The 25,394-nt window shown below is 41.9% G+C and overlaps 1 protein-coding gene across 2 annotated transcripts in view; it reads right to left on the reverse strand.

Moving 5' to 3' along the window:
- The window catches only part of LOC143933689 (scavenger receptor cysteine-rich type 1 protein M130-like), a 33,945-nt gene that overhangs the window by 4,239 nt on the left and 4,312 nt on the right, over positions 1 to 25,394 (reverse strand). For both annotated transcript variants that reach the window (XM_077456671.1, XM_077456670.1), the window contains exons 2-7: positions 24,823 to 25,143; positions 18,180 to 18,500; positions 17,119 to 17,445; positions 4,022 to 4,360; positions 3,466 to 3,780; positions 395 to 715 (exon numbers count right to left, since the gene is read on the reverse strand). In XM_077456671.1, coding sequence (XP_077312797.1) covers positions 395 to 715; positions 3,466 to 3,780; positions 4,022 to 4,360; positions 17,119 to 17,445; positions 18,180 to 18,500; positions 24,823 to 25,143 — 1,944 coding nt within the window. The remainder of the gene's footprint in view (positions 1 to 394; positions 716 to 3,465; positions 3,781 to 4,021; positions 4,361 to 17,118; positions 17,446 to 18,179; positions 18,501 to 24,822; positions 25,144 to 25,394) is intronic.

Consider the following 25,394-nt stretch of genomic DNA (forward strand, 5'->3'; position numbering starts at 1 on the left):
ATGCTTTTAATTCTTCATAATTGCAAAACATAGAAACAGCCAACGCGTTTCGATGGCCACCTTCAGCAAGGCTAGCAGAATTGTACTTCATATAAGTGATTAGCAAAATTGAACCATGTAACTGTCACATTTGTACCAAAATGTTTTCATATAGTGGAAAACAATGGCTACAAATGCTACATTAGCATCAATGGGTATGTCAGTGGTGGCTGCAAAATAAGGACTATAGCAGGGAATCACTGGAGAGGTAAGTATATAGTGATGGGGAGTTGGATTTACACAGATGCTGTCACTTTTACTTGAATTGGCAGGGTGAAAGTGTCTTTTTACATAGCATTAGCTTCAAGGTGCTATTGGATGACTCCATAGATAAATTCCTTTATTGAACACCTACCTGAGCAAATTACTCCGACATCAGTGACAGGGTTGGAGGAAGCAACTGAAGAACTGTTTATAGTAACAGAACAATCCTCTATGTGCTTCTCGCTATCTTGACATGTGACACTGTTCCACGCTACAGTACTATCACTTATTGGTTCCTTCAGCCTGAACGACCCAATGGCCTCTCCGCAGTGGAGCTGCCTGCACACCACTTCTGCCTCTTTCATGTCCCATTGATGGTCCAGCACACGGCCCCAGATGCTTTTCTGTAGGACTTCCAATCTGCCTTCACAGTGACCTGGGCCATCTACTAAGCGGAGGGTCTCTGCCGTTCCTACAAGGGTTACAGTATATAAAAAAAAAAAAAAAAGGTTGAAGCTTAACCCCTTTAAGGGTAAAACAAATCGAAATGCATAAGCACAATTTTGCAACTTTAACGTGTTAGTAAAACATATCATCACAAATACTTTGTGCATTCAGGTGGATTAAATCTTGTTTTTTTTTCAGGACAAATTGGGCTTTCATTTGGTGGTAAATGATAATGTATATCCCCTGATTTTTATTATCAAAGGAAGACTGCCCAAAAATATTTTTAAAAAAAACATATTTTTTTAAATGTAGGTGTATCTTTCTTGGTACTACCATAACCTTCTACTAAAAGAACAACCCAAATTAAATTCTGCTGCTCCTGACGGTCGCAGCGATACAACATATGTGCATGTTAGTAGTACGTTCCAGTGGTATGGTCCAAAAACAATAGTGCATATTTTGCTTTTTTTTTTTTAATCTTACCTAAAAAACTGACACTGATAATAATAATAATAAAAAAAAAAGAAAATTCTTTCCAAAAAAATACTGTCCCTGACCTTGACTCAAGCACTAACCCTGGCACTGACCTAGACCTAACCTTAATCAGGTTTTTTTTCGTATTTTTGTATTATTATTACCATATTTATCGGCGTATAACACGCTCTTTTTTCACCCTGAAATCCGGGTGAAAATGTTATGCATCGATCTTTCAGGCCTGGCTGCCTCGGAGGGGACAGGGAGGGGGGCGGGACGACAGATTACATACAGTGAGAATCTCCTGTTTACATGACAGCCTCTGTAATAGGGCCTGGGCTGGCATTGGAGGCATTAGAGGACTGTTCAGTCTATCATAGGAGGCGAGACTGTATTAACCACTTCCCGACCAGCGCACGACGATGTACGTCGACAGAATGGCACGGACAGGCATATTGGCGTACAGGTACGTCCAATATTCAATGCCGCCCTGCTATCGGGAGCACGCCACCGGCGGCGCGCTCCCACGCTGGTCGGGACCTCCGTGAGTCCGGTCGCGGGACCCGCAGACTCGATCGCCGCGGGCATCCCCGCGATCGTCTCACGGAGCGGCCGAATGGAGGAAATGCCGAGTAAACAGCATTTCTCCATTCTGCCTAGCAACTAGTGATGCTGATCTCTGCTCCATGTGATTGGAGCAGAGATCAGTGTTCACTAAATGAAAGCCCAACCCCCCCACAGTTAGTAACACACCCCTAGGAACACTTAACCCCTACACTGCCTCCCACTGGTTAACCCCTTCACTGCCAGTGTCATTTACACAGGAATCACTGCATTTATATAGCAGTGATTGCTGTATAAATGACAATGGTCCCAAAAATGTGTCAAAAATGTCCGATGGGTCCCCCACAATGTCGCAGTCACAATAAAAATCGCTGATCGCCGCCATTACGAGTAAAAAAAATAATAATAATAAATTATTAATAAAAATGCTATAAAACTATCCCTATTTTTTAAACGCTATAACTTTTGCGCAAACCAATCAATAATCGCTTATTGCGATTTTTTTTACCAAAAATATGTAGAAGAATACGTATCGGCCTAAACTGAGGGAAAAAAATGTTTTTTTATATATTTTTGGGGGATATTTATTATAACAAAAAGTAAAAAATAATGAGTTTTTTTCAAATTGTCACTCTATTTTTGTTTATAGCGCAAAAAATAAAAACCGCAGGGGTAATCAAAAACCACCAAAAGAAAGCTCTAATTGTGGGAAAAAAAGGATGTCAATTTTGTTTGGGAGCCATGTCGCACGACCGCGCAATTGTCAGTTAAAGCGACGCAGTGCCGAATCGCAAAAAGTGGTCTGGTCTTTGACCAGCAAAATGGTCCGGTCTGCAAGTGGTTAAAGAGGTTGCCAATTAAACAGGAGATTTTCCTGTATGTAATTTGTCGGCACTTGTCCTGCCCCCTCTCTGTCCCCTCCGAGGCTGCAGATGGGCATTGATCAGGCTGCACTGATGGTAATGGCGAGGCTGCATTCATGGCAATGGTGAGGCTGCATTCATGGCACTTGTGAGGCTGCATTCGTGGCAATGGTTTGGCTGCATTCATGGAAATGGGGAGGCTGAATTCATGGCAATGGGGATGCTGCATTCATGGCAATGGGGAGGCTGCATTCATGGCAATAGTGAGGCTGCATTTATGGAAATGATGTGGCTGCATTCATGGCAATGGGGAGGCTTCAGATGGACAATGGTGAGGCTGCATTGATGGGCATTGACCCTTATTTTGCTTTATTAAATGCACATTCCTGAAACTTCCCTCTTAAAGTGGAGGTGCGTGTTATACAATGTCCCAGAAACAGGGAAAGGCACCAGAGGAGCTGTCAGGATGGGTCACCCAGCCCTAAGTCACTGAACCCTGACCCAGATTCCATAGCTCAGCCTTAGCCTTGAGTTAACTAAATTTACCTACACTAACAAACCTTATACTACATCTAGCACAAACTAGAGGGTGCTACATATATATTTGAATATAAAATTATTTTAGATTATTTATTACAGCTCATCCAATCACCATTTTTTTTTCAATGCTGTGAGATTTTTTCTCATGTAGGCCTCACACATCCAAATTTCTCTGATTTTGATGGCCTACTAGACTACCTCAGAAACTAACTACTATAATTATTTTCCAAGCCAGCTACAATAGTTTGGTTAATACATATAAAGAGCACTGAGGCATATAATTGATGAAGTTTAGATTTTTGTCTTAACTTGATAAAATGTACCAAGTACGTACCTGTGCATATGATGCCGGCTGTAACCCAGTTTGGACAGTTATGGTTCCCTAGAGCTGCCTTTGTGCACTGCCTGAGGTCAGACTCTGTGCCTTTACAGTGGAACTCATCCTTCCACACCAGGTGATTTTCTCCAAAATACCCACCGTGGGGGACGGATACCGCAGTACCACAATGCAACTGTCTACACAAGACGTTGGCGGCCCTCAAGTCCCAGTGTTCTCCACATATTGCTCCCCATTTACCAGCGTAGATTCGCTCCACTCTCCCCGAACAACGCTGACTGCCATTCACAAGTCTGAACTGACTGCTCAGTCCTGGGGAACCAAGAAGAAAGAGGAGTAAAAAAAAAAAATTGACAATTCCAAGAAAGAATGAAAAAAATATATATTTTTGAGTCATATACAATATGTATAGATCCTTGACTAGCTGTGGAGGAGATACACAAGATAAAAAAAATATATTTTTCATTGACCACATTCGCCAATCTAAAATTCATATAATATTACCACTGTCAAAATGTAGAAGGAGATGGAATTACACTGTAAAGTTGAATACCTGTGTTCTTGTCCTCACAGACCACGCCAACATCATCCTTGTGCGTGCAACCCTCAACTCCCCACATCCGGTGGTGACACTTAGCCAGAGAAGACTCCCTTCCAGTACACTTCACATGGCTTAACCAGGTCTTTCCGGAGCCAGCTCCAAAGTTGGCAGTCTTGGCTTTCACACCATCTTCTTGTAGGCTGCCACATCCCAGCTGTCTACAGGCCACGGTGGCTTCAGGGACACCCCAGTAATAGCCGCACACTGAGCCCCACTCCCCCCGATGCTTCACCATTAATCTTCCCTCACATTCTGTTTGCCCATCAACCAGTTTAATCTCCTCTGGTTCTCCTAAAGGACAAGTAGAGAAAATTAAACATGATGGGTAAATGCTACCTACTTTTAATTATTATTATTATCATACAGGATTTATATAGCACCAACAGTTTGCGCAGGGCTTTACAACATGAGGACAGACAGTACAGTTACAATTCAATAGGAGAAATCCGAGGGCCCCGCTCATTAGAGCTTACAATCTAGGGTGGTATTATTATATTTTTTAAATAGAGTACTTTATTCAATTTTCAGTTTTAAAACATATACAAGGACTGACAACCTTTGTGATACATTATTAACGAATATTCCAATTTATTAATAAATTAACAATGAAAATGTATAATATAAATTTAATCTGTGGAGAAAGGAGAGAGGAACAATTGAGAAAAGGTTGGGGACACAAGAGGGACATATGATCATGGATGTTTGTTGCATTTTTGTTAAATGCTCAGCCACATAAAGCTGAACTCTAGACTGGCTGAACAAAAAAAAACTGCAAACAAGTTAGACAATGGTCCCAGACAACAATAGAAAAATCTAACCGGGGCTCTAACTTTTCTACACACTATACCAAATTAAAGATACAGCTTATCTAAACCCAAGAACAAAAATGTCATATATTGCAGAATAACACTCCTTAAATCTGGTGGCTGCATTGTTTTTCGTGGCTCAAAAGGATTTTTTCTTTATTTATTGTCACCTGGTGTTTCTGACACATACACATCCTGTAACAATACCCCCCCCCCCAAAAAAAAAAAAAAAAAAAAAAATATATATATATATATATATATATATATATATATATATATATATATATACACATGCACAGGGGCGGACTGACAACTCATGGGGCCCCCGGGCAATAGGAGATTATGGGGCCCCCAAGCAATCAGAGATTATGGGGCCACACAGTATACAAAAACACACACACACAGTATACAATCACACAATATACACATACATGTACATACAGTATACACAGACATGTTTCTATTGGCTGAGAAGGTACCGGAGAGGTGGGGTAGCTATCATCTCTGGATTTTTAGACAAGGATGTCGGTAAGGGACATTTCAGAGACAAATGTAAAAAAAGAACACAGATTTTTACATACTGTCCCTGGTTTTACTGAGGCTGACAACCCTGATGGGGCCCCCTAGTGGCCTGGGGCCCTCGGGCAGTGCCCGAGTGGCTGAATGGTCAGTCCGCCCCTGCACATGCATGCATGCACACATGCATACACACATGCATACATACATACATACACACATACACACATACATACATACACACATACATACATACACACACACACACATATATATATATATATATATATATATATATATATATATATATACATATATATATATATATATATACATATATATATATATATATATATATATATATATATATATATATATATATATACACAGTATCTCACAAAAGTGAGTAAACCCCCCTCACATTTTTGTAAATATTTTATTATATCTTTTCATGTGACAACACTGAAGAAATGACACTTTGCTACAATGTAAAGTAGTGAGTGTACAGCTTGTATAACAGTGTAAATTTGCTGTCCCCTCAAAATAACTCAACACACAGCAATTAATGTCTAAACCTCTCATACTGGTCACTGGAAGTTGAACATGGCACCTCATTGCAAAGAACTATGTCACTCTACATAAAGATGGCCTAGGCCAGTGATGGCGAACCTTGGCACCCCAGATGTTTTGGAACTACATTTCCTTATGATGCTCCACTACACTGCAGAGTGCATGAGCATCATGGGAAATGTAGTTCCAAAACATCTGGAGTGCCAAGGTTCACCATCACTGGCCTAGGCTATAAGAAGATTTCCAAGACCCTGGAATTGAGCTGGAGCATAGTGGCCAAGACCATACAGCGGTTTAACAGGACAGGTTCCACTCAGAACAGGCCTCGCCATGGTCGACCAAAGAAGTTGAGTGCACATGCTCAGCATCATATTCAAAGGTGGTCTTTGGGAAATAGACATATGAGTGCTGCCAGCATTGCTGCAGAGGTTAAAGGGGTTAGCCTGTCAGTGCTCAGACCATACACCACATACTGCATCAAATTGGTCTGCATGGCTGTCATCCCAGAAGGAAGCCTCTTCTAAAGCTGATGCACAAGAAAGCCCGCAAACAGTTTTTTTGAAGACAAGCAGACTAAGGACATGGATTACTGGAACCATGTCCTGTGGTCTGATGAGACCAAGATAAACTTATTTGGTTCAGATGGTGTGAAGCGTGTGTGGCGGCAACCAGGTGAGGAGTACAAAGACAAGTGTGTCTTCCCTACAGTCAAGCATGGTGGTGGGAGTGTCATGGTCTGGGCTGCATGAGTGATGCCGACACTGGGGAGCTACAGTTAATTGAGGGAACCATGAATGCCAACATGTACTGTGACATACTGAAGCAGAGCATGATCCCCTCCCTTTGGAGACTGGGCCGCAGGACAGTATTCCAACATGATAATAACCCCAAACACACCTACAAGATGACCACTGCCTTGCTAAAGAAGCTGAGAGTAAAGGTGATGGACTGGCCAAGCATGTCTCCAGACCTAAACCCTACTGAGCATCTGTGGGGCATCAAGCAGGAGTGCAAGGTCTCTAACATCCACCAGCTCTGTGATGTCATCATGGAGGAGTAGAAGAGGACTCCAGTGGCAACCTGTGAAGCTCTGGTGACCTCCATGCCCAAGCGAGTTAAGGCAGTGCTGGAAAATAATGGTGACCACACAAAATATTGACAATTTGGACATTTTCACTTGGGGATGGACTCACTTTTGTTGCCAGCAGTTTAGACATTAATGGCTGTGTGTTGAGTTATTTTCAGGGGACAGCAAATTTACACTGTTATACAAGCTGTACACTCACTACTTTACATTGTAGCAAAGTGTCATTTCTTCAGTGTTGTCACACGAAAAGATATAATAAGTAGTCTCCGCTCTAATTTATCCCAAAAGTATTCTATCAGGTTGAGATCAGGACTCTGTGCAGGCCAGTCAAGTTCCTCCACCCCAAACTCACTTATCCCTGTCTTCATGGACCTTGCTTTGTGTACTGGTGCGCAGTCATGTTGGAACAGGATGAGCCCATCCCCAAACCGTTCCCACAAAGTTGGGAGCATGAAACTGTCCAAAATGTCTTGGTATGCTGACACCTTTAGAGTTTTCTTCACTGGAACTAAGGGACCATGCCCAACTCCTGAAAAACTACCTCAAACCATAATCCCCCCTCCACCAAATGATTTGGACGGATGGCCCAACACTTTTGACAATATAGTGTGGATGAGCGAGTTTGGGGTGGAGGAGCTTGACTAGCCTGCACAGTGTCCTGGCCTTAATCCGATAGAACACCTTTGGGATGAATTAGAGTGGAGACTGTGATCCAGGCCTTCTCGTTCAACATCAGTGCCTGATCTCATGAATGCACTTCTGGAAGAATGGTCAAACATTTCCATAGACACACTCCTAAACCTTGTGGACAGTCATCCCTGAAGAGTTGGACAGTCATCCCTGAAGAGTTATAAGTGCAAAGGGTGGGCCAACCTAAATAAACCCTACGGACTAAGACTGGGATGCCATTAAAGTTCATGTGCGTGTCCCAAATACTTTTGACAATATAGTGTATTTCCTGTAAGCCCTTGTACGCACGGTCGGACATTCCGACGGAAAATGTCTGATCGGACCGTGTTGTCGGATAATCGGACCATGTGTGGGCTCCATCGGACATTTTCCGTTGGAATGTCCGACTAACAAAGTTTGAGAGCTGGATATAAAATTTTCTGACAACATGATCCGATCGGACTTTATCTGATCGTTTGTAGAGAATTCCGATCGGACAAAGTGCCACACATGCTCAGATCACATTACGAGACCAAAGCTATTGGCTACTAGCCGCAACGTCGTCCCGTCGCAAAGACCTAACGTCATCACGTTCCGAACGATCGGATTTTCCGACAACTTTGTCCGACCGTGTGTATGCAACACAATTTTCGGACAAAATCCGTCGGAAAAAATCAGATGGATTTTGTTGTCGGAATGTCCGACCGTGTGTACAAGGGCTAAGAATGCTAATTTACTGCACTGTATAGGACTACTGAACACCTCACTCCCTTCTGTTTTCTATTAGAGCGATGTGTTCTGTAGGCCACAGAGAGAGCTGAGAACAGTGCAACTTTATTTTATTAGCTCATTTGATGCATTTTTATCAGTAGGTTATTTTATATCAATATACATAAAGTATTCTCAATCTTTGACACAAGACCCCACAAATAATTCAGATTATTCATTCATTTAATAATTACTTTTTTTAATGTGATTTATCTTTTCTTAACAAGTGGAAGTTTAGCCTGGGAATGCATTATATGGTGTTTATTATAATAAAGCAACTTTTTCTAAAGATTTCAAATCTCCCAACTAATTTCTTCAACAGATTAATGCCGGCCATTCTGCAACACAAAGCTGACCGGGATTTCTGATATGTTTCTCTGATCATTTTTCAACAGTTGAGTTATATTATGTAACAGAAAATGTATTCATTCTATAGTTATGAAATCACACCAGTTATGCAATACTAGCCACTTCGCGCCCAGGCCAATTCTGACATTTCTCTCCTACATGTAAAATTCATAATTTTTTTGCTAGAAAATGACATAGAACCCCCAAACATTATATATGTTTTTTTTAGCAAAGACCCTAGAGAATACAATGGCGGTTGTTGCAACTTTTTATCTCGCACGGTATTTGCGCAGCAATTTTTCTAAACACGTTTTTTTCAGAAAAAAAAACAGTTTCGTGCTTAAAAAAAAAACAGTAAAGTTAGCCCATTTTTTTTTGCATAATGTGAAAGAGGAGGATACGCCGAGTAAATAGATACCCAACATGTCACGCTTCAAAATTGCACGCGCTCATGGAATGGCGCCAAACTTTGGTATTTAAAAATCCCCATAGGCGACGCTTTATCTCTAATCGTGCTCCTAGTAGAATTTGAGACATGACGTGTCTATGTGAATGGGGGAATGAATCTATACCTAAGGATAGGAGTGCAAGACCCGGATCGCCCCTCCTGTGCGTACTTAAAACGCCACTTATAATTTCAAAAACATCCCTCCAGAATTTTGTTAGTTTTGGGCAAGCCCTTAGAATATGTTGTAGGGATCCCCTCTGCCCGCACTGTCGCCAACATAGAGGCGACCTGCTCGGGTCGAACCCAGCCAATCTTGTGGGCGTTAGATACCACCGCAGCAAGATTTTCTGGTACAATTCCCATAGATTTACGCTTTTAGTGGCACTATAAACAGACGCTATAGCAGTCTGCCATTGCTCGTCGGTCCAATGCTCTTGTAAATCTAATTCCCAAGTTCTCATGGAGGGGGATTTAAGAAAGACCTTCTTCTGGTGTAGGGAACCATAGAATAGGGAGATACCTCGGATGGAGGTTTTTGAATTATGGAGGTAAGCATAAACTAGCTGAGGGATAGCAGTAGACATGTCCCCAATGTTTTGCAATAAGTGCGCGATTTGGGTATATGCATATTGATCCCTCGGCTGCAAAGCGTATTCAATCTGGAGAGTGCGAAAAGTTTTAAGGGCAGGCCCAATTTTCAGATCATCCACCGAGGCGATTCCCCTGGGCACCCAATGGGCAATGTGCAAATTCGGGATCAATACTTGTAAGCTCGTAATGGAATGCTGTACGACTCTGACCGGGGTTGTGGTTAAGGAATCCTTAAGAAAGAGATTCCACGTTTGTAATGTTGCCTTGACAGTGGGTGGCAAGTGTGACGGGAAGCGTTGCATGAATCTGCTAGACATAAGTAAGTCGCACAGCCTTCCATTAGGAGATTGGTATGATTCCATGTCCCTCCAACGGGGAACATGGTCCTCCAGAAACCAGCATTTCAATTGAGCTAGAACTGCCGCGGCGTAATAATCCTGGATAAGCACATGTCCCACTCCCCCAGCCAGCCTGGCTTTAAGCAGTTTGTGGAAAGCACATCTCGCCCTTTTCCCCTGCCATAGGAAAGCATTCAATTTAGCTTGTGCTGTGCGGAAAAAGGTGCTTGGTACTGGGATGGGCAGAGCCCTAAACAAATAAATGAACTGGGGGAGTACCATCATCTTGAAGGCCACTAATCGGCCGGACCATGTCATTTCTAACTTGCTGATTGTCTGGAGCTTCAGGGGAAGTTCATTCAAAAAAGGCGTGTAATTAGCTTCGACCAGCTGTTCCGATTTATCAGTCAAAGTGACTCCAAGATATTTAATTCCCCTGGCGCTCCAGACATAAGGAAATTGAGCCTTGAGCCTGCTGCTAGTATAATTATCAATACCCAGTCCTAGGATATAAGACTTATTAGTGTTCACCTTATAGTAGGACACTCGTCCAAACAATTGCAAAGTAGCATGCGCTGCCGCCAGGGAGGGGCCCACCTCTGTCATGATTACAACTACATCATCTGCAAACAAGCTAATAGAGTGCGTTTGGTTACCAAGAGGGAAACCCTTAATATTCGGATGGGTTCTAATAGCAATGGCTAATGGTTCCATCAATAGATTAAATATTAGAGGTGACAGAGGGCACCCCTGCCTGGTACCATTCGATATTTTAAATGGAGTCGAGAGGATGCCTGATGTGTAAACCCTGGCTGATGGTTCCGAATACAGGGCCAGAATCGTGGATAAAGCTAAATCAGAGAAACCAAAGGACTCCAGTACCTTAGTCATATAGAGCCAGTGCACCCTATCGAAGGCCTTCTCCGCATCCAGAGACAGGAGCAGAGAAGGCCTTCGCTGCGTCTGCGCAAGGTGGATAACATTTATCATACGGCGCGTGGCATCTGAGGTTTGTCTGTGCTTGGTAAATCCGGTTTGATCCGGGTGTATAATCGTAGGTAGTATGTCAATCAATCGTAAAGCTATCATTTTAGCATAAAGTTTAATGTCAGTATTCAGTAATGATATTGGTCTAAAGTTTGCCGGAGAGGTGGGCTCCTTCCCCGGTTTTGGCAGCGCGACAATCAAGGCCTCCAACATTTCCCGGGGAAAGGAGGACGAGGCAGCAGCGGATTGGAAAACCTGGAGCAATAGACGTGACAGTATAGCTGTAAATGCTTTATAATATTCCCCACTAAAACCGTCTGGGCCCGGTGACTTATTGATCGGAAGCAACTCAATAGCTTTTTGCACTTCTGCTAAAGTGAACGGGGCATTTAAGTATTGAAACTGGTCCGCTGTCAATTTGGGTATCGGTAAACCTGACAGAAATTGTTCGATAGTCTCCGGTGTAGGTTGAGTGGTCAGTGGGTCGTCCTTCAAGTTGTATAAGCTACTGTAGTAACAGCTAAAGGCGTCAGCTATCTGTTGTGGGTGATAAAGTTTCTGATTAGTAGTGGGGTGTAGAATGAATTGAATTCTATGTTTGTAATCTATGCCCTCGGATAGTGTGCGCTAGCAACTTCCCCGCCTTATTGCCTGTGGAATAGTAAGTCATTTTGAGTCGTTTAGATGCTTTTTCAAAGTTTTCCAGTAAATGTATTCTAAGGTCAGATCTGAGTGTAGACAACTTTTGGGAGTTAGAGTGGGAAAATTTAGTTTTATTTTGCGTTTCCAGGTCCGTTATCTCTTTGAGTAACGCGTTAAGTCTCTGCTGCCTCCTCCTCCGGACCCCCGCTCCCAGCTGAATAAATATACCCCTCATATATGCTTTTTGTGCATTCCATAAAACACCTGGATCAGCCACTGACCCTACATTATCGCTTAGAAAATTCAATAAGTGTGTGCTTAATTTTTCCTTCAATTCTGGTTGTTGCAATAGAAAGGTATTCAATCGCCAGACCGGTGCTGTACCCGGGTTATACGAGTCTGCCACGGACAGGGTTATCGACGCATGATCCGACCACGTTATCGAGTTCACTCCAGCCGAAGCTGTCTGTAAGAGTATCTGTTGATCCACCAAAAAAAAATCAATTCTTGTGTAAACTCCATGTGGTGGGGAAAAGAAAGTATAATCTTTTTCATTGGCGTGTAAACAACGCCAGGCGTCATATAACCCCTGTCCGTGGAGAGACTGTGATAAGGAAGGTTGTGTTCTAGAAACATTGGAAGTGGAGTCCATCTGGGGATCTAGAGTAATATTGAAATCGCCACATATAAGCAACCGACCCTGCTTGCAAGAGTTAACCCGTTTCATCAACCTGTTAAAAAAATGCACCTGTCTACTGTTGGGGGAATAGACATTCACTAGAGTGTATACAGCAGAATTCAATTCACAAATCAGTATTAAGTATCTACCCAATGAGTCTGATATCTGCTCAATTAGTTTAAAGGCCACTGTATCTCTGATAGCCACTAAAACACCCTTGGTCTTTGTGTCCGCGTTTGCAGTGAATATAAAGGGAAACCGTTTGTGCGTGCATTTGGGTGGTGCCTGCTTACAGAAATGAGTTTCCTGCGCACACACAATGTCACTATTATACATAGATGCCTCTCTCCATAGAGATTTACGCTTCACAGGGTGATTCAGACCCTTGGTGTTAAGTGAAAGGATGTTAAGTGGCATACTTGGATGGGAAATGTGATGATTTGTTCCTGCTGGGTCTCTGTGTCATAGCGTCAATACTCACAAAATAGGGCACCCAGGGAAACGCAGGAGGCGTCGACACATCAAACAAGTCCTTCATGTATCGAAGAGGAAGGCAGGTCCGTGGATCGAGGGAGTTCAAAAGTTGGGACCAAATCGCATCATTCAGGTACCTCAGAGGGAGAATAGGAAAATAAAAAGAGATTGAAAGAAGAAACAAGAAGTTGAACAAACAAAATGGAGAGCATAAATGCAGCAGGTGGGAAAGTCCCCGGATGGTACGGGGTGTTTCCAAGTCACTGCGGTCCATCCTTGGGGAAGGTGATGAACCTTTTAGCAGCACGAGGCCGAACCCGTGCTGGGGGGGTGAGTTCAGTTCTAGTGCAAAAGCAGTCCTGGACCGGGACTGATGGTAAAAAATAATGAAGCTGTTCGACCCGCTTCAGTTGTGTGAAGTAGCATTTTTAGCGGTGACTCGTCTCCATTCCTGTGGGAGGCCATGTGGAGAGCTAGTGGTGGAGCCCTTCTCATCTTCCTCCGACATAATGCCCCATTCCCTAAGCAAATCGATTCCTTTTTCCAGGGATGTGATGGTAAAGGTTTGATTATCTTTGGTGATAGAAAGCTTAGTAGGATAACCCCACCTGTACAAGATCTTGTGGTTGCGCAAAATCTTTGTCACTGTGTTGAGGTTTTTCCTCTTTTGCAGAGTATATTGCGACAAGTCACTGAAAAATTGCAAACGGTGATATTGTGGAGGGAGCGACTCTTGTTTCCTCATAAATATCATCAGCTGCTCCTTCACGTGGAAAAAGTGCAATCTCATAAGAACATCCCTAGGTACTTGTTCCGATAGGTGGGATGGTTTTGGTAGGCGATGGATCCTATCAATAGTAACGTCCAAGTCGCTGAGATCAGGGAGCAAGGCTTTGAACATATTGGCGACATAGAGGGTGAGGTCCGACTGTTGTACTGATTCAGGGATGCCCCTTATTTTAAGGTTGTTCCTCCTGGATCTGTCCTCCATGTCCGCCATCTTTGCTTTAACCCATTCCATGTCAGTTTCCCGCTCATCATGAGCATCTACCAAATCGTTGATAGTGCCTGCAAATTCCTCCATTTTTGCTTCCACATGATCCACCCTGTTTCCCAATGCTAGTATATCCGTGTGGAATCTGTGCATGTGCTTAGCCATGTCGGATTGCAATGTGCTACGCAATGATAGTAACATATCCTTTAAAACTGTGTCCAGCACAGGCTGGTTTTGTGTAGGAAATGTCTCAATAGGTTCAGGTAAGTCTCTAGTGTCCTCCCCTGAATCCGAGGCCTGGCTCGCCGCCGGACTCAATCCATCCTCATCTAGTCTGGGTTTCGCTTTAACAGGGCTGCGGGAGGATGGGGTGGAGGGGGAGGCGGATTTCTCCTCATCTAAGTCTGTATTTAAGAGAGATGTACCTTTCGCCGTCGGTTTGTGTTTAGGTGCCGGTCTCCTCACTGTGTAGGCCTCGGCGCCATCTTGCTCCACCTCTCTCCCGCTGAGCGGATAGAAATCGGTCAAGCGTTGCGGTTTGCGGTGCTGGCGACGTCTCCCCGACATGGTGGACAGTGCTGTGGTGAGTCCCGCTGCTATAGCGAGGCAGGGGGCCGTTGAGCTAAGTCGCTATAAGCCGCTGTAGTCCCGGTTCGCTCGGAGCTCTGGGCTCACACGTCCATGCAGCTCCGCAGTCAGGCCACGCCCCCCCATAGGCGACGCTTTAAATTTTTTTACTGGTTACATGTTTTGAGTTACAGAGGAGGTCTAGAGCTAGAATTATTGCTCTCACTCTAACGTTCGCGGCGATACCTCACATGTGTGGTTTAAACACCGTTTTCATATGTGGGCGGGACTTACGTATGTGTTCACTTCTGTGTGCGAGCTCACGGGGGCAGGGGCGCTTTACATTTTTTTTTTTATTTATTGTTAATTTTATTTTTATTTTTTTAGTTTGACACTTAAAAAAATAAAATAAAAAAATTGATGACTTTTATTCCTATTACAAGGAATGTAAACATCCCTTGTAATAGGAATATGGCACGATCGGACATATTTACAGTGAGATATGAGACCCCATATCTCACCTCTAGGCTGGGAAGAATAATAAAAAAAAACGATCCTGTCTTCCCTGCCAAATCGGCGCCGTTAATTTGAATACCGAGGCCGGGCGTGACGTCATAACATCGCGCCTGAACTCCGAACGATCATAGAGACTCCGGGGACGATCTGGTCCGCCGAAAATCTCTATGGTAACTGGCGGGGGCCGGCAGATCCTGTCACCGACTCACCGATGGAATCGGTGAGCCGGTACAAGCACCAGAGGGCGGCGGGAGGGGGGGTTATTCCCTGCACCGCTATGATCGTTCTTATGGTGCAGGGAATCGCCGGCTGAAAACGCCGATATCTGAATGATGTCTGTGGTCTCAGGCATCATTCAGATATAACCATCGAAAGCCCATGACGTCAATAGACGTAGTATGGGCGCCAAGTGGCTAGGGAATGTAATGGCGCGTACACACAACTGGCCTTTCCGGCAGAAAAGGTCCGATGGAATCATTCCGTTGGATAGTCCGATCGTGTGTGGGCTTCATTTGACTTTTTTCTTCAAAAATTCAGCTGGACCTAGAAATAGAACATGCTTTAAATCTTTTCGACAGAATCAATTTCTATCTGGAAAACTGTTCATCTGTATGCTGGTCCGACGGGAAGCTATTGGATACTGGCTATTGAACTTCCTATTCTAATACCGGTGTACGTCATCGCGTTAGAAATGAACGGACTTTGGTATCGTATGTGGGCAAGTTCGTTCGGCAAGTACTCTGTTGGAACTCGGTCGGGAAGACCGTCGAAAAGTCCGGTCGTGTGTACACGGCATAAGGAGGGAAAAAAAGATGCTGGTAAGTTAATTGGCTTTTGTCCAAAAAAAGTAATTGGCCCTAGTATATGAATGTGAGTTGGGGACCTCGGATTGTGGGCTCCTTGAGGGTAGGAACCAATGATACTCAGGTTGAACTGGATGGACTGGTGTCTTTATTCAACCTTACTAAATATGTAACTATGAACTAAAAAATTTATTTTTATTTTCAGTACAAAATTATTTTACAATTAAATATTGATGAGTATACACAGAATATTCTTTAAAGAAAAGTGACTTATTTTACTGAATCCTTGCCATTTTGTGTTTTTGTTTTTAACTGTAACACAGGTCGACTAAGGTCAGCCTATTCATATATTTTTTAGTTTTGGATGCTATAAGAAAGGTTATTTGCTTTTTTGGGTGCGGTGACCAATGACACAGAGACACAAAGGGGTCTATTTATAGAACATTGGCTGTGGCAATATCTTAGCTCCCTCTGGTGACTATGATGTGGTATTTTTCTGATTGTGGCATTTTAGAAAAATACTGCATTGTGGCCACAAGATGGAGCTGATGATCATAGGCAATAATAAAAAAATAAAAAAACACATTTCACACATATTACAAACATTATGGGGATGATTCACAAAACATTTGTGTGACTGCTGAGATATTTGCACCGTGATTTTTTTTTTTTTTTTTAAATAGCTAGACCCCAAAGTAATGAGAAAGCCACAATTTTACAGTTGTCAGTAGAACAGATGGTGAGGGTAAATCTTCCAAAAGAGAATACACTCTTTAAAGTATAACAAAAAGAAAAACTTTTTTTGTTTTGTTTTGGATAGCATGGAAAGGAATTAGAACACATATTAGTTTTCTATTTTTCACTGTTAGGGGACATCCACCCTCTTTTTTTGTCCGTTGTGTACCATTGTGTACCATTGTGCTTAAAAGTGATATTAATAGAAAATTCAAAATTTTGAACTGTCCCCAGAAAAGTAATAGAAGGGAAATCTTCCAATAGGGACACTAGTTATGGTGACCTGGGCCCCAAGAAATTCTATTAATTTGCAGGGATTTTCTTTCACTTCCTGTTTTGGCTATGGACAGGAAGTGAAGGTAAATCTTGCCAATGGGACACAGATGGCTTAAAAAAACAGGGGTTATAACCCTTTCTTACTCTATCCAAAATAAAAAGCTAAGTTTTGCTTTTAATTCTACTTTACCTATTCTAACTGGCCTTAAATGTATTTGAAAATAAGTGATCTCACCTGCACAGATGACGCCAACATCCTGCTTGTGCTGGCAGAATGGGTTCCCCCACATTTGATGTTTGCACTGCCACAGATCTGACTCCTGCCCAGCACACGTGACATCACTGAGCCAAATTTTCCCGCTGCCAGGTCCGAAGGAGGTCGCCTGGACCAGCAGAGCCTCACCATGGGAGGAGCTACAGCCCAGCTGGCGACAAACCACCGCTGCTTCCTTTTCTTGCCAGGATTCACCGCATACGGTGCCCCATTCACCCCGGTGCTTCACCTCCAGTCTCCCCTCACACTCTGTGTCCCCTCCCACAAGCCTCAGCTCCACGGGGGCAGCTGTAAAAAATAAGCATAGAAAAAATATAAATTAAATGCTAAGGTTTAGTTTAAGTTACATACAGTACTTACTAAGTACTGTGTACTCTCCCTGACAAAACCTTCACCATATTTATTCAGGCACTCACTTGATTTCATACCTGTTGGGCTTATTTCCATATGGAGCAGCTTTGTTGGCTTGGTCAGTATTCATATTAATGTGTGTGCTAAAAAAAACTTTCATATGTTGAATATATATATATATATATATATATATATATATATATATATATATGCATGTGTGTATGTATGTATATATATATATATATATATATGTATATATATATATACTGTGGCTTTATTATTATCTCTGTATTATAGAACACATATATACATAATACATGAGCAGCCTGGAAGAAGACTGTAAAACTAAAATCTCGAAACGTGTTAGTTGTCTTATTCTTCAGTTTTATTATAGGGTTCTTTGTTGAACTATGTATTTTTTTTTTTTTTTTTTACATGCATATAAGCTCTGTTCTTCCTTCTTTTAGACTATTTTATATTGTTATTCAATAAAAATGTATACTTCTTTTTATACATTTGTGCCTAAGGGGTTATTTGCCTGATGGCCCATGATAGTCCTGTGTTTTGGAGGGTTCTAGCCTTACCGGCCAAGGGTTATAAATCATTCGAAAGCATGTCTGTCTCTTGATTCTAGCAAAATTATTTAAATGATTCCATGGCACATTTTATACCTGAGCAGATAACGCCGGCGTCATCTTGGTGTTTGCACCTGCCACTCCCCCACATGCGGTGCTGGCAGGCCCATAGGTCAGGTTCGTCCCACGCACATTTCACGTGGCTCAGCCATATGCGCCCTGATCCAGCCCCGAATGAAGCCGCCCTTACTTGGATGATGTTGGTAAAGTTGCAGCCCAGCTGCCTGCAAACCACGGCTGCTTCCTGGCGGCGCCAGTTCACTCCACACACGGTGCCCCACTCCCCGCGGTGCTTCACCTCCACTCTGCCCTCACACTCCGAGCCTCCTCCGACCAATCTCAGCTTTTCAGCTTCACCTGCCAGGAGAAAAAAAGAGGTTAAAGAAAACTAGAATATATTTTTGGAGTTTATACTTTTTTTTACACTGATGTTTCATACGGGGAGTGACATATCCCATGTCTCTACCTCCCTGTCTGCTCTGGTAATAGTGAGTGTGTGGATGGATTTTCATTCAGAGGGTGAGAGTCTGAAGACAAGCAGAAGTAAAAAACATATAATGTGTACATTTTCCTTAATTTTGGGTCAAATATTTATTTGTGATAGCTGTCATCATCACTTACGGTTAGATTCAGTTCCAAAAAGTCAATATATGCGCCTAAGGTGCAACTGCACCAAAATCGAGGGCTTTAAGGTGCAAGCTAACGTCTTAACCAATAGGTTTATAGTGAAAGGCTATTCAGCTCAAGTCCTCAAACAGAGATTAACTGAAGTCGAGGAATTGAGTAAGGATCAACTTTTGGTTGAAAAACCCATAGTGGGCAGTAAAAAAAAAAAATTTTCTTGGCCTGTTGCTACTGGATATTCCCAACAAAATGTTTTAATTAAAAAACTTTTACGTCCCAAATAGGGTGTCTGGGGGGCGCTTGACGATGACCCCACCTTCTGCTTAACTCTCGGGATAGAATACATTGTTCCCACATGTTTCCTACTATGGTTTTGCCAATAATACACGTTCAGGCAAACCTGTTTACAATGGTCTAATGTATGGCTAACACTCTTTCTCTTCTGTAATGTCTCTACTGAAACTTTAATAAAAACATTGAACAAGAAAAAAAAACTTGTACATTAACACTGGCATATATTGAAAAATGACCACATTCTTAGCCCCATTCTTCCTGACAAACCACGGGTGATATATAGAGGAGTTCCTTCTTTGATCACTAGCCCCCGGTGTTTGCAATCCCCCAAATAATAATAAACTAATGTTCTTCAAGAATTTGGTAGGCTATCAAAAGTGTAAAAGATGTACTGTATGTTTCATTAATAGTATTAGAGATAGAAAAACTACCAAATTTATTTCTAATAGTACTTCCAAAGAATTTCAAATAAAGCCCTTCATTACATGTTTTACTACCCATGTAGTCTATCTTTTGACCTGCCCCTACGGATTACAATGTATTGGATGTACGATACAACCTCTCCAGGTAAGACTCAATGAGCACATATCAGGAGAGGTTTTAAACGTCATACAGTTTCTAAGCACTACCTAGAGGTACATAATCAAAATTCTAGAGGCACCTTTTTTATAGGTATTGACAAGCTGAAATCACATTGGAGAGGAGGGCCTAAGAGACGTGCCATTTCTAAACTTGAAATGAGCTGGATATATAGGGTTAAATGTCTCAGACCTTTGGGCCTCAATGCAGATATTGAAATTAATGCTTTCATTGCAAATGCTTAATATATACATTTTTATTATTTTTCATTTGTATATACATGTTTTTTCATGTTTTTTATGTTTATGTGTTATATATATATATATATATATATATATATATATCAATCCAAAAGAGAAAGCTGCGCTAAAACTTATAAAATACCAAAATCATAATATGACATAATGTATCCTATTTTTTGCAAAAAATTTCAAAGATTGCAAAATGGTGCAAAAATCAATAAAAAATTAATTTTAAAAATATAAACAGTCCAAGAAAGAGGGGAGAAAGACAGGATGATGAATCTCAGTCCATTTCAGTGACTTCATAAAACACCCTTCAAGTATGTAGCAGGTGCACCCAGAGAAAAGAGGTTTATCCACCACCAGATTCAGTGAGGCTTACCAGCTGCCAAGATCTCTTTTTTAAGGAGATCATACGAGCTTGCAAATAGGACAATCACTCCTGGTCCCTTTAATAGGCTCTGCTGGTGTCTCCAACTCCTGTACCCCCTTCTCAGAGCGTCTCTCGTTCCACCACAATCCTATGGCCCCGTCAGCAGTGTATGCAAACAGCAAAAGGTCCCAATAGAAGGTTGATGTGATTTTCTTCATATAAATAAGGTGATAGTTCTGTGAGATTGATGGACTTAACTGATTCTGACTCTTCTATTTCCTCTTCTCTTTCCTCACAGGTTTTGACACGTTCAACACAAGCATGTGCACCGGGTATACCATGTAAGGGATCACTCACTGGCAAGCAACATCCTAAAAGGTCCCAAAGATCCTTGTTTGGCAGGTGTTGTTCTTTTTTTATGGTCTATCCACATTTCAGAATGTTGCTATACTTCTTAGAGGAGAGACTTAGTATATCATGCCCTCCCCTCATGTCTTCAGACACATTGGAGAGGTGGGCCTAAGAGACGTGCCATTTCTAAACTTGAAATGAGCTGGATATATAGGGTTAAATGTCTCAGACCTTTGGGCCTCAATGCAGACATTGAAATTAATGCTTTCATTGCAAATGCTTAATATATACATTTTTATTATTTTTCATTTGTATATACATGTTTTTTCATGTTTTTTTATGTTTATGTGTTTTATATATATATATATATATATATATATATATATATATATATATATATATATATATATATATATTTTTTATTATTATTATTATTAATATTATTATTATTAGGAGGGAGTCGAGTAGCGACAAAAGAGGCTTTGCTTGCCGCTTGCGGTACCAGTGCTAGGGGTTGCCTACCCCTGGTATAGACCAACACAAAGTGTCACATAATTGTGAAGTGAAGGAAAATGATAAATGGTTTTCAACATTTTTTACAAATAAATATCTGGAAAGTGTGGCGTGCATTTGTATTCAGCCCCCCTGAATCAATACTTTGTAGAATCCCCTTTCGCTGTGTTCAGGGCGATGTGCAGTTAGTTTTGTGCCACACATAGCATTTTGCCTTTAGGCCAAAAAGTTACATTTTGATCCTATCTGACCAGATCACCTTCTTCCACATGTTTGCTGTGTCCCCCACATGGCTTCTCACAAACTGCAAACGGGACTTCTTATGGCTTTCTTTCAACAATGGCTTTTTTCTTGCCACTCTTCCATAAAGGCCAGATTTGTGGAATGCATGACTATTATTATTATACAGGATTTATATATCATTAGGTGACTTCTGAAGGCAATAGGTTCCACTAGATTTTAGTTAGGGGTATCAGAGTAAAAGGGGCTGAATACAAATGCACGCCACTTTTTCAGATATTTGTAAAAAAATTGAAAACCATTTATCCTTTTTCTTCTACTTCACAATGATGTGCCACTTTGTGTTGGTCCATCACATAAAATCCCAATAAAATACATTTAGGTTTTTGGTTGTAACATGACAAAATGTGGAAAATTTCAAGGGGTGTGAATACTTTTTCAAGGCATTGTACTTAACAAGTTGTAAAAGAGATTTAAAACAACCCTTAACTGACTTATGTTGCTGCAGACCCCTTGGAGAAATTCATCCTCAAAGTAGACATGTGCAGAACAGAAAAAATTGTTTAGTTTTGGATAGATTCATTATGTTACTAAATTTGTTTTGTTGATTTGTTTTAGAATTAGTTTAGTTTTGTTTTGTTTAGTTTCATTTTGTTTCTTCATTCTTTAATGAATTACAAATTTTCGTAGCAATTCGGATCAGTCGAAAAATGATTGACTGATTCAAATTCTGTGTAAAGAATAGCTGGTTGTTAAGGAGCGGGCCCAGTAGCCATGACTTATCAGCTGTCAGTGGGCTTCCCCGCTGATGAAATGTAAGTAAAAGAATTCTTGCAATGAAAATTGAAAAAAAAAAATGGTGTCGCCCCCCCCCCCAAAATCCATACTAGGATGCCTTGACAGAATGTGTTGGGACTTAGGGACAACCTTGCTGTCTACAGACCACCTCTGTATTCTTATCACTCCAGGCATCATCCCATATCTGAGTATGCAGCCCAACAGGCTAGGAAATGGGGGGACGAGAGAGCACCCCCTCAAGGGCCTCTTCCCCACAACCCTGGCCCGGTGGTTGTGGAGGTGCGGGGGTGATTTCGAATCTGGAAGCCCCCAGATCCCAGCCCTCCATGTGAATGCTTATGGGGTACAAAGGTATCCCTACCCATTCATCAAAAAAGTGCTTTAAAAAGGGGCTGGTATAGATTTGGGGGGATGCCTTTTTTTATTTTTGTTTTGTTTTTTTGGCATGGGGTTCCCCTTATAATCAATGTTTTTTTCTGCATTTTTCATTGCTAGCATTCTTTTGTTTACATCTCATTTCTTTTGTTTTTATCTGTTGAGTTAACTGATGAGTTATCGATTGTTAAGGGCCCGGCAGCCGGTTTGCCAGCCTGCTCCTTAACAACCAGCTATTCCTCACACAGAATTCGAATTGGTCCATAATTTTTCAACCGATCCGAATTTGAATAGTTCCTAAAATTTGGAATCTGTTAGAAAACAAATATATGAAACAAAATTAAACCAACTTCAACTAAATTTGTTACTATTTAATTTGGAGATTCGGATACATTAGAATCTTTGAATAACCAAATTTATATTCTGACCGAAACAAATTGCACATGTCTACCTCTATTTTCTATGGCAGTAAACACTTGAGTGCCTACCACCTTTCTAATGTAAACAAAAAGTAGGTGGTGTAATTTGTTATAAATGGACAGAATAATGGACTTCAGTTTCTTTTGTGATCTTTAAGGAATATTTGCTCCACAACATATGCAGCTACAGAGGTCAGGGCTGACTTGTTTTAAAGTTATTTTACTGTTTATTAACCACTTCCTGACCAGCGCACGACGATGTACGTCGACAGAATGGCACGGGCAGGCATATTGGCGTACAGGTACGTCCAATATTCAATGCCACCCTGCCATCGGGTGCCTCCCGCGCTGATCGGGACCCCCGTGAGTCCGGTCGCGGGACCCGCGGACTCGATCGCCGCGGGCATCCCCGCGATCGTCTCACGGAGCGGCCGAATGGAGGAAATGCTGTGTAAACAACATTTCTCCATTCTGCCTAGAAACTAGTGACGCTGATCTCTGCTCCATGTGATTGGAGCAGAGATCAGTGTTCACTAAATGAAAGCCCAACCCCCCCACAGTTAGTAACACACCCCTAGGAACACTTAACCCCTACACTGCCACCCACTGGTTAACCCTTTCACTGCCAGTGTCATTTACACAGGAATCACTGCATTTATATAGCAGTGATTACTGTATCAATGACAATGGTCCCAAAAATGTTTTAAAAATGTCCGATGGGTCCCCCACAATGTCGCAGTCACAATAAAAATCGCTGATCGCCGCCATTACTAGTAAAAAAAAAAATAATAAAAAATTATTAATAAAAATGCTATAAAACTATCCCTATTTTGAAAACGCTATAACTTTTGCGCAAACCAAACAATAATCGCTTATTGCAATTTTTTTTACCAAAAATATGTAGAAGAATACGTATCGGCCTAAACTGAGGGAAAAAAATGTTTTTTTATATATTTTTGGGGGATATTTATTATAACAAAAAGTAAAAAATAATGCGTTTTTTTCAAAATTGTCGCTCTATTTTTGGTTATAGCGCAAAAAATAAAAACCGCAGGGGTGATCAAATACCACTAAAAGAAAGCTCTATTTGTGGGAAAAAAAGGACGTCAATTTTGTTTGGGAGCCACGTCGCACGACCACGCAATTGTCAGTTAAAGCGACGCAGTGCCGAATCGCAAAAAGTGGTCTGGTCTTTGACCAGCAAAATGGTCCGGTCTGCAAGTGGTTAATCTCCATAGTTTGGGCACAGGTGTCCTCTAAAGAAGTGATCTCCAACCTTTCGGACCTCACAGATCACTAAACTCACAATTTTGAATCCCATGGACCACTGACATGAATATGAAATGCCTTACACACAATGCTCTGGCTCTCTGCCCCCTTTCTACACTCTGCATCATAGTCTTGCCCTCAGACTCATCATTGGATCTCGCTTCATTATCCAGCCATGTGCTCGAGCTCTGTGCTCTCTCCCACAGTCTGTGATCAGCGCTGCCATTGGAAGTCCCTTCCTGCTTCAACCTCCCGATCTCTGCACTACTCCCGACACCTCCATCTGAGTTCAGAGGAGACAGAACTACAGAGGAAGCATCGTCAATGCACACTGACAGTATTGACTTGTCAGTATGTATTGAAAACAACACTGGAAACAACATTGGGTGGTATACATCCACCATAATGTTGCTTTGTGGCAGGAACCCCTGGGGACCACCAAAATGTTCTCTTGGACCATCAGTGGTCTACAAACCATTGGTTGGAGACTACTGCTTTAAAGTGATCCTGAATACACCTGTGATACTGAGGAGTAGTCTATTCCAGTTAGAACAAGATAACTATAGTCTTTTTTATGATGTTTCAGTTTTGGAAAGCTTTACCTGAACAGATGACTCCTACATCGTTTCTATGATCACAGATATCACCTTCTTCAATGGAATATTTACAGTCCTTCAGTGATGTCTCTTCTCCTGAGCAAGTCACATCAGTTAACCAGACCTTGCCAATTCCGGCCCCAAAGGAGGACGCCTTGACGGAATGTGTTGGGGCTTGGGGACAACCTAGCTGTTTACAGACCACCTCTGAATTCTTATCACTCCAGGCATCATCGCAGACCGTGCCCCATTCTCCCCGAATGTTCACCTCCACTCGTCCTTCACATGTGCCATCCCCTCCGGCTAATCTCAGATCATGCAGGACATCTGTGAGGAATTGAGAGAAGACAACAGGCTTACTGAAAAAGACTGCTGTACTAAAATACTCTTAAAGAGGAGGGCCGGTTTTAAAAAATTTTTTTTTAAAAGTCAGCAGCTGCAAACACTGTAGCTGCTGACTTTTAATAAGCAGACTTACCTGTCCAGGGCGCCCACGATGTCGGCCGCCCAAGGCTGACCCGTCCCTCGGCTCTCGGGTCCCGGCGCCGCCATTTTGGCTAAGGGAAACAGGCAGTGGA

Source organism: Lithobates pipiens, unplaced genomic scaffold, assembly GCF_037356315.1.
Source record: "Lithobates pipiens isolate NorthernLeopardFrog02 unplaced genomic scaffold, aLitPip1_a1.2 Scaffold_27, whole genome shotgun sequence".
Lineage (NCBI taxonomy): Eukaryota > Metazoa > Chordata > Amphibia > Anura > Ranidae > Lithobates > Lithobates pipiens.